At 28.9% G+C, this 10,981-nt stretch overlaps 2 protein-coding genes across 7 annotated transcripts in view; both read left to right on the forward strand.

Annotated features, from left to right (window-relative positions):
* Nucleotides 1-3,049, forward strand: part of LOC107448804 (paxillin) — a 97,251-nt gene extending 94,202 nt beyond the window's left edge. For all 6 annotated transcript variants that reach the window (XM_071182385.1, XM_071182389.1, XM_071182386.1 and 3 more), the window contains one exon: nt 894-3,049. In XM_071182385.1, the coding sequence (XP_071038486.1) occupies nt 894-1,160 (267 nt within the window). In that variant the 3' untranslated portion in view covers nt 1,161-3,049. The remainder of the gene's footprint in view (nt 1-893) is intronic.
* A 3,770-nt stretch (nt 3,050-6,819) lies between these two features.
* Nucleotides 6,820-10,981, forward strand: part of LOC107448805 (methyltransferase like 14) — a 25,332-nt gene continuing 21,170 nt past the window's right edge. The window contains exons 1-2 of the mRNA XM_016064150.3: nt 6,820-7,006; nt 8,670-8,758. Coding sequence (XP_015919636.1) covers nt 6,941-7,006; nt 8,670-8,758 — 155 coding nt within the window. The 5' untranslated portion in view covers nt 6,820-6,940. The remainder of the gene's footprint in view (nt 7,007-8,669; nt 8,759-10,981) is intronic.

Here is a 10,981-nt window from a genome sequence, read left to right on the forward strand (position 1 = left end):
CTTCTTAAAATATCTTAAGTTTAAATGTCAAATCTTTGATTTGGTCATAGGTTTTTGTATTTAGAATAAATTTATGTTATAAAACAAATTTAAAAAAACGTTTCCTTGTACAGTAAGACCTCGATTATCCAAGCTAATTGCGACCGCTAGTACCTCGGATATCGGAAATCTTGGTTAATAGGAACCATGTATAAAAACCTTCCGAATTTAACTACTTGCGAATTTAACTACTTTTAAAGGGAAAAACAATAGAACGTTTTATAAATGATAAAAATAAACATATATGAACTTATGGGTCACAGCTAAAAAGACTTAAAAAAGAAATCAACTCTGGTAGTAAATTTTAAAAAGTAAAATGGAATTTTTTTAAACTATACTTAGTTAAATATCGAAAGACGCATTTTCAAAAATAACACAAATCTCAAGAAAATATTGTATTTTTAAAATTTACATGATTAAACTTACAAGTCACATGACCACAAAGTATTCATGGATGTTGTATTCATGGATTAACAAAGTATTCATGGATGTTGTCTTCTCAGGGTGTAATATTTCATGGAAGTTGAGTGCTTTTGTAGGGAATAAGTGCGTGTAACACGGATAACGAACTAATATGTGTATAATTTCTTCCAGGCTCATTTTGGAGAGGAGAAAAAAAATTTAGACTTCGTTATTGCCTCGGTTAATCGAAGCTTGGTTAATCGAGGTTCTACTGTATTTCGAATTTAGTCATTGCAAACAGTGAATAACTCATTTATGCAAGTGGTTGTTATATAAGTTCGCCAAAAATATTTAATTGCCAATGTTGTTTGAAATATTTTTTACTGATGCATTGATAGAAATGTTAATCGTTAAAGTGGTTGTTGAATTTTTTTTTATTTGTGCTATTTCAGGACTGTCGTCAACCCTTTAATGGAGGAAGTTTCTTTGAGCATGAAGGTTTACCTTACTGTGAATTGCACTATCATGCAAAACGTGGTTCTCTCTGTGCTGGCTGCCATAAACCCATTAGCGGTCGGTGTGTTACAGCTATGTCTCGTAAATTTCACCCAGAACATTTTGTGTGCTCTTTCTGTTTAAAGCAACTCAACAAGGGAACCTTCAAGGAGCAGAATGATAAGCCATACTGCCACCCTTGTTTTGAGAAACTCTTTGCTTAAAATATAAACTGTTTTATATTTTCTATTTTCTTTCTGCCAGCCCTTTTTTTTTTCGTCTTCAAACATATAAACTGTTATTGAGTTTTATCTTCTTCCTCTACGTGAAATATATGCTACTTTTTAGTTCTGCCCAAGTTTATTCAAGGTTGTGTCATTTATTTATGTGTCTGTATGTATTTGGGCGGTTCATGTGTCTGCATTGAATTAACTTTATTTTTTATGTGGCATAAACAAATCAACAATGCTTCTAGATGATATGACAATGAATAAGCAGTTAATTTATTTTTTGTTTCGGAATTTTTTTTAAAAAAAGTAATAATGTTTTTCTAATATTCAACGAAGGAAAAACTTTTCCATATCATGATGTATGTAATTTATTGCAAAAATCAAGAAGGGGCTTTGTGCATTATAAAAGCTTTTGAATTGTTTATTACTAACTTTTTTTTTAGTATAATAAAAGGAAATTTTAGTTATATTTATTCTACATGGTATATATATATATGTAATTTCGATTGCATATTACTACTTCCTACACACAAAATAATTTCAGCTTTTAGGAATTTTAAGTTGTGTAAATTTGAGAATACTCTGCTGGTAAGCTTAGTACAAAATGTATAAATTTTTAAATTAATCATTGGATTTTATTATCCTTTGGTTGTAATGAAATGTGCTGTATATATTAGACTGTTGCTGTACCTGTATTTGTACCGGATATTTCTAGTGTGCACACAAAAATATTCACTGTTTTTTTATTACGGATGCAACTGTAGTACATAGAAGTGCAGGGGATAGCACTTAATTTTAAATTTTAGAATTTACTATAAATATATCACCATGCGCTGTTATGTTTCTAAAAATCATGTTTTACGTAATTTTGACAGTCAGTAGTTTGATGAGTAAGTCTGTTTCATTAAATAATTTCAATTATCATTTTATTTTATATGAAATTTTGTTTTTTTTTATCCCTTCAATAATTTACTACTTTGACTGTCCCCTTGAAAAATATTTATTTTGTCCGTTAAATATTATTTTTATTATACCTGCTGTAAAAGCAATATTTAGAGTTGTAAGTTGAAATAAATACTGAAATTGGGTGAAACTTCCCTTTTTTTTCTTCTTTGTAATTTTAACTTTTATGTAAACATAACTTTTATATAAAGATAATCCTAAGGACAATTAATTATTCTATACTTGATGATGTGTTGCTTAAAAGTAAACAATTTTTAATTGTTGATTTCTAAAGCTTACTTTTATGTTATCATTTATGGCAAAATTTGCAGGGAAAAATAATTATCATAATAAATTATTTTAAGCAAATTATTAATAAAATAATAGTTTAAGAAGAAGACATTTAAATATTTTGTCACAATTCTCTTATTTGATTGATAAGGATTTTAGGTGCCACTCCTTCAAAGTAGAAATGTTGTATATAATTACAATTAAAATATGATGAAAACTATTTTTGTTCTAAGGCATATTATAAAGACTAATTGTTATAAACTGTAATTAAGAAATATATTACTTTTCATTATTCCTAAATTTATAAGGTTTTTATTTTATTATGAATGTTTTTTTTTCTTCGTTATTTGTTACTTATTAGTCTTCTATTATTTCATCTTATTCAGTTTAAAAATGTGCCAATTGTTAATTCGCTTATTGATATTTTATTATTCACATTGAAGAATCAAAATAATTTCTAATGTTATTATAAATTTAGCTTATTATGTACTTTTAAATACCACACTGGCTGTTAGTTGAATATTATTTTCTTTTTTTATGACATTATACCTATAATGCTGACGACATTTTGCTTAAATTATGATTGTTAAACTTGTTGATCTCTTAAAAATAATGTACTTTAACAATAAAAGCATTTCATGTTTTTAGTATTTTATTAGTGTTTACATTTAGTGAAAAAATTTTTAAAATTTATACCACACTTTATCTTTTCATATACACATGATTTTGATAAATTTTTCTTTTTAAAAACTTTCACTATGGTTGATCAGTGAATCATGTTAGTTATTAAATTCTTGTCACTCTAATGGAGGGGGGGTTATTAGTTCTCTTTTGTTTTTCGAAAGAGTTCATTCATAGAGAACGGTTTGAGTACTTTTTACATGGTCATAGGTTTATTTCTTAGGGTGGCCACTTGCCCTGAAAACAGGTGCTACATTAAATTTTGTGATAATTGAAAATATATAAAAAATTTAAAATTGCTTATGTTACAAACCATACCTTGTGATAATTTATCCAGTGATACTATTATTTCATTTTCTTGCAATCAGTAATACATTTATAAAAAATTTCTGGTAATTTTGTTGTTTCTATTTTCTGCCAAATAAACATTTCTTTTTTAAACTATTAATAAAATCAATAATAATGAATTTAGTAAAATATATATATATATATATATATAATTATTTCTTATTGTTTAGTACGAAACTTAATATCTAATAATAAATAATTTTAAATCAGTTTTCCCTATTAATGGTTAGATACTTGATACATTATCCACATTTCTAATTTTTAGTTACAATTATATGATTCAGTGTATTTTAAGCGACAAATATTATTTAATTAGATTCTAGAAATCGATTTTTAAGAGTAGCAACCCTTTTTCTCATTCATAACTAGGGATATTTTTTATACTTCAGGCTCATTATTTTTGTCATTTTGTTTAAATATTCTATGTAGTTTCGACATTAAAAATAGAAATCGCTAAGGGTTACTATCACATTGAAAGAGACTGCCAAAAAATTAAACCCTATTTATCAAAAGTGGCAAATGTGTCATGGGCTATTAAATGAATAAAATAACTCAATTTGTGCCGATTCTATCAAGTATTCGATCTTCTATTGGGATTTTTTTTTATGGGTTCCCAAATTGTTTTTAATTGGACTTTGTAATTTGAAAGTTTTTATCTGATTATCTTGGAAATTTTAACAGGAGGTATACCATCGAGATTCCTGAATGTTAATTGTTAAACCGTAGAGAAAAGTCAGAGAATTTATGAAGACTAAGATTATGAGAACGTTAACTGAAATTTGAATATGTTTATTCAATACATATGCTTATCAAAGTAAAAGAAGCTGTATCGTTAATTTCAAATTAAACTTTTAAAAAAATGTCAAGTGTACATATTGCTATATTAGGTTGAAATAAAATACAAAAGATTTCTTTTTAAAAAAAATTTCCGTGCAATTCGTTCTTATGTAAACACTAAAAGCATTCAGAACTAAAATCTGAATATAAACGATGTGTGCGTATGTATATATATATATAGATATAAAAATGAAATGTGATGCTTTTTCCCACTGAACAGAGAACCATACTGGGTTAATATTTTCGATTTTCATCCTTTATCCTGTTCCGATGTAAATGAATTTTAAAAATAATTAGCTTGCAAGTAATTTGCTTTTCTAGTTTTGAGTTTGTTGGTTTTTCATACATTTTTCATTCATTCTTACATTTTTTTAAAATTATTTCTATAACAATAATTTAAAAAATTTTTTTTTTCATTTTTATCTTAATGTATCTCAACACTTATATATCTGTTCTAATTTTCAAACTCATAAAAAAATTTTAAACTTGGAAATTGTATGAAACTCAGAATGGCATTAAACATAATGCATATGTATATAAACTTATAATGAAATAAGGATTGTGGAAATATTAAAATATATTTTTGATAATTTGAAGTGGAAAATTATTATGGAAGGGCTAAACATTGTAATACATTCCGTTACATCTGAGGAGAGGCAGGCTCTAGACATGGAACCGGTCTCCTCCGCTGAGGGCGTATTCAAGCGTTTTAACCTATGTGAAATATTTCATTTTAATTGAAATATAAAATTGCGAACAGTAAAAATGCAGGCTGCTAAATTTTTCACATTAATAAAAGCCACATATTTGTTAAGACTACCTTTATCTAGCTAGATATCTATTTTCGCATAGAAGAGCTCTGTTATTGTCAGTAATCAAACTGTTTAAGAACCAGTATATGTAAATTTTTTCACATTTTAAGCGGACCTCTACAGTTGGAAATACAAAAATATTTTTTATTCGTAAAGTTTTATGTCAAATGGAAGTCTGAGTAACATTAAAACATAAATGTAATTGAAACCACAGGATAGTTTGGCTGGTAGGACGTTGCGCCCATGCCTGAGGGTGTGTGGGTTCAATCATCACTTCAATCCGAAGACATCTTGTGTTCAAAATGGTGACTACTGCTCGCTAAATCTTTCGAGGGAGCCGTACGCTTTACAGTGATGTGATTCACACCCACCTCGCACCGACCACAGTGCTGACATAAAATATCATCGGGGGTAGAAGATTATGGGTTAGAGTCCCCTCACCGCCAGGTTTAATGTGGGAGGTTTTCGTCGTTTTCCTCACCGTGTAATGCAATTGCGGATTAATTCCATCAAAAAGTCCTCCCCGTACGAAAATGTCACCCAATATTTGATACAGGAGTTCCCTTGTCTTCGGGATTGGGTTCAAAATTACAAGGCTATGGAGGAGAACATTAGTAGTCGTAAACTCAAAATTGGGTTGACTATTCAACGACGGTAATAAAATAAAGTACAATCTGTTTAGGTCACAAATGCCTCTAAGTTCCCATAATAAAACAATACCTCTGCTATGGGAATGTTTGTTGATTAGAGATTGATTGTGCTCTGTTTCATGTCAAATTATGATCTGCGGATGGATGGTGAGTGAATCTGTATCCCCGTAAAGCGAGATGTGACGTATGTATGTTGTCTCTGGATCCTCTTCAAGGGTGTTTCCCAGACAGTCACAAATAGCCCACTGTGCAGCTCTAGTGCGATGTACATAAAAGAAAGAGAAAAGAAACCTCCCGAAAGTACATAAATATGTGAAAAGAAGAAAAAAAATGAAGGTTAATGGTTTTAAAGAATCTTTCAGATGTTATGAATCTTTCAGAGTTACAATTCTAGAACGCCTGAGAGAATAATTACTTGTGCTTTGGGAGATGATGAGAAAGAGAAAAAATCATATAGATCATGGACAAATAGAATTACTATACTAATTTGAAATGTATTGCATAATTTTCTAAGTTGATGATCATGTTTTTAAATATCAGATTGAATAAAGAAATTCTGGGGGTAATTTATTGGCTTTATTTATATGCTCAGCAGAATTTTCCTCAAATAGTTATTATTTGATAATGAGACAAAGGCACAAAGGACATAATTATCTTCTCGTTTATTTAAATAAAATATTAATTTAAGAGACTGCAGTGATCAGTTGCAGTGAATTCAGAGTTTAATGGTGGCACAAAAGTCGTAATCAGCTGTTCTGTGCCAAACATAAATGACTTTGGATTCATTGAATCAATTTCCCTTCTCTTATTTGTGAAATCATTCCATACACCATAAATTATTTTTGTTGAATCAAGAAGTTCAATAATTTAGTATGTTGACATTGGACTTTCCTCTTAACCCAAAATATTGATTTTTAAAGCTTGATATTCATGTTTTTAAGTAATTTAATGGATTTCTGGCATACCGATTTCAAATTCAAGAAATGTTTCGCACTAACATTAATGCGAATTGATAAAGCGTTAACAATAGCTTAATATGCTTTTGTGAGAATAAGCCTTAAATACCATCAACCTTGAATCTTCAATCACCTAGAAATAGGCAACAAGAAACTTTAAGTTAATACACCGCCGGTAAACTGGTGTTTGCGATTTATGTTGATGTAAATAATTTGAAAAGTTCTTCATCTTATTTAACTTTTTACTAAAAAAAATTATGGGGGACACATTAAAAAAATTAAAGGAAAGATCTCAAAAAAGACGTGAACTGTTAGCTCAACAGGTATGATTGTTCTCAATAATATCGCATTGCACAAAAATATTTAGATGGTTGTAGTAGTTAAAATGTAGTTAATTTCTATTATGAACTTTTTTTTTTTAATATCCTTAAAATATCTTTTACAAAAAGTGTCTAATCAAAATCTCCTAATAAATGTAGCAGGAGGGGGAATGCTTGTTGTTGTAAGAGATGTGTTTCATATAGATTTCAATAGATTTCATTTTCAGTTTAATAAAGGGAATGTTCTCATAAAATTAAATGTTTTCCATCGTATTCGTATCAACTATTTTTTCTGTTTAATTTCACACTGCCACTAATGTCCCTAAGATATCCAAATACATCTATAAAGTATTCATTCAGTTGAGCAGATCACCGAAGTCAAGCATCACTGGCTACTGTCAGTGTGCGGGTGGGTGACCACTTGGATCAGTCTGCGTAGGGACCGAGGGTGTGCGGTATTGGTCCTCGTTAAACTGTGCTACCGTAAAGTGCTCGACTTCGCGCGCAGGTCGTCGGGCTACCGAAGCGGGGGTGCCATCCCTTCCGCAGAGGATCAAAATTGTGATGGCATGTCTTCGGATCATCCTCCGGGATGTTTCCCAGACCGTCGCCAATAGCCCATTGTGCAGCTCTAGTGCGACGTAAAGTAACAACAGCAACAGCATCATTCAGTTGATGTTTTAGATATTCTTGATATTCTACATCTGGATATTTTGGACGTCACTTAGATATCGATTCCTGATTATGTTAACTGTTATTGAGGAAATGCCATAGCTCTATTCTTATACTTTAATTAATTTAAGAAAAAGATTGTGGTTTGCCAGACCTAACTACAAATTTCACACTTTGAGTTTCCATGTCTTTGCCCTATTACCCTTGCATTTTTTTCTCAGTCTATACTTAATAAAATTAACCTCTCCAATTATTTCCTGTATAAATCTTTATTTTAGAACAAAAATGAGATGGTTTTTAACTTGTCTATCACATAAAATGTTGACCTTTCTCAATGTTGGATGATCTTGATCGTTATCAAACTGTCTTTTACCGTTGAACTTGGATGATTTCCCTTTTCTATAAGATATAATTTTTAATCTGTTAGCTTTCCTCATCACATAATTTGTGGTTTGTATACCTTCTTATTAATTTGTATAGTTTTAGCTCTTCTGAGAGGGAATGTTCACGATACCTTCATTTTTGCACTAATCAACAATTCTATACGCAAATGAAATTTTTGTCTAATTGACATGGATCTTTGTCTTCAAAATTTTGAATTTATTGCAGAGAGTGGAGGAAAAAAAAAAGGAGTTTAGTTAAAAACTGAAAATAACTATAAACAGAAAACTTGTTAAGAATTTCATCAAGTAGTACTAAAAATATCATATCACAAAGTGAATTGATCACAGAATTTAAGTTTTTTTTAAAAAGAAAAATGTGATATCTGTGAGATTTTATTTTTTCTTAACATTTAAAATAGATATAATATGCGTACTTATTTATTTAAAAGTTAACTAAACATATCTTAATGTATGACAGTAAATTAAATCTAAAGGTGATTTAAAGAATTTTTTAATATATAAAGATATTTTTAATTTCTGAGTGGATGTTCACATCATATGAATTCACATAATACCTATGTTCACATCATGTGATTTTTTTTTCTTTTTAGCTTGGGGCAGGAAGCACTGACAATTTGAGTTCTATATTAGGAAATCAGGCTGATAGACTTGCAAGCTCTTCGAACAAAAAGCTTAAGAGGTTTGCTAAAGTTTATATTCAATGTTAGTGTCAATATTTGTCATAATCTTATTTTTAAAAATAAAATTTAGTTGTTTTCAACTATATACATTTTGGTAAATAATTAAAATAAATAACATTTTATTAAATTTCCTTTATTTAACTTTTATTTATTTTTTTCAATTTTAATTCAAATTTTTGCCCCCATGGCAGAATTGTGGCAATATTCTCACCGAATGTTAGAGTTTTTGCAAAAGATTCCTCCTTTAGGAAAATTTTTTTTCTTGTTTTTTTCTTTTCTTTTCTGAAGAATTATATTCAAAAGATGCCTTTCTGACACATCAGAGAAAAGAAATGTTCATGATTTTTCTATTCTCATAAGAAAATAATGAAAAACAAAGAATGTTGAATTAAAAAATGTTTGAAAGATTTTTTTAACTCCAGAATTATATTCAAAAAATGATTTTCTCATGCATTAGTAGGAAGAGAAATGCTCATGATTTTCCAATCTTCTTTAAGAACAATCAAAACTGAATGAAGAATATAATGAAGTAAAAAATTATGGTTTTCTTTTCTGCAGAATTAGTTGTAAAAGGTGCCTTTCTTGCTCATTGAACAGGAAAGAAATGCTTGTGATTTTTCAATTCTTATTTTTGAAATAAAAATTTGATAATGACTGACTTCAGCTAGAATTTGAATTAGATAATGTATTTCGGATTTATATATATATTTTTAAATCCGAAAATTTGAGTGATAGTTTGCTTTGCTCTAAAAATCGTATTCTTTCTTTCTTTTTTTTTTTTTTCTTTCAAGAACACTGTATGTTACATGATGTAATTTTACTGTGAGTGGGGATATTGTTACAAGTTCTGATTAGTAGCAAAATAATGTCCCTCTTTTTTTTCTTGGTTGAAATAAAATAGTTTCAACATTTTTAATATACTAAACTAAACTCAGTGGCGCGGCAGCCCATAGTGGGCCAAGGCCTACTGTGACCATCTCAGTTTTTTTGACCTTGGGCTCTGGGGTGCAGGAGCAGATGTTCCGGTCAGGTGGTCAGCCGAACGTGGAATTCTTTAATATATTATTCACATAAAAATTTTAAATCACTCGTTTGAATTTTTATTGCTCACAACTCATGCCGATTCCATCGTAAATATGTTGTGTTTTGATCATATTTTTGGCAGTTATTGCTACGAATTTTCAAATTTTAAAAAAAAAGACATCCTGGTGTTTTTTTATACAATTTTATTACTTGCAAAACTCAAATAAATTGTTTGATTATTTCCGTTTAATAGGGAGATTTCATCATTCTTTTCAGCATCTTTTTTTCTTACTTTTTAATGCTAGTGCTACCAAATTTCACGAGGTTTTTTAAATTCCGATTATTTCTCAGCTGATATTCTTTCTTCACATAAAATGTGAATCGCGCATTTAAATAATCACTTTATGACATGCTCAATTTGCCGAATGTATCGTAAATTTATGTAGCGTTTTGATTCTATTTTTGGCAGATATTGATTTTCACATGGTTTTTAATATCATGATATATTTTTGACAATAAAGGAAATTCAAATCACGTATTTGAATATTTAATTTTTAAAGTAATGATTCTATCGATTTTTTGGCAGTTATTGCTAATGATTTACACAGTTTTTGAAAACCAATATTTTTAATACTATACTAATACTATTTAGTACAACAGCTGGGTCCAATGAAACACGCATTTTGTAACCTTTATTTGAAGAGTCGGATTCACATGATCTTGCCGTCTATCTTTTTTTTATAGTTACCGTTACGGATTTCACTATTACAGTAAATAAAAAGGAAACAATTCGTGTGTTTTTTGCCCTACAAAATACAAGAATATCACCCATAATATTAGAATGAGAAAATATTACATATTAAATTAAAAAATTATGTAAAATTTTATTTTATCTAAATAGATTATTTTTTTTCTGTGAACACAATGCTTCTGTTACTTTAAATTGGAAATATTTGTTATTGTTAATAGTATGTTGCAGAAATATATTAGTGCTAGAGAGGTTTGTTGCAGGAAGCACGAAAAATTCTGTTTTAAAATTATTATAATATACAATTTTAAAATTATTTTCAGTGCTTACTTTATTATGCTTGAGAGTTTGTCAAATAGCAGAATATATTTAATGCTTATACACATCTGTGTTATACTATAATAATTAACTGAAGTATTTAGATTTGAATTTAATAATATATATATATATA

Source organism: Parasteatoda tepidariorum, chromosome 6 (genome assembly GCF_043381705.1).
Source record: "Parasteatoda tepidariorum isolate YZ-2023 chromosome 6, CAS_Ptep_4.0, whole genome shotgun sequence".
NCBI classification, from domain to species: domain Eukaryota; kingdom Metazoa; phylum Arthropoda; class Arachnida; order Araneae; family Theridiidae; genus Parasteatoda; species Parasteatoda tepidariorum.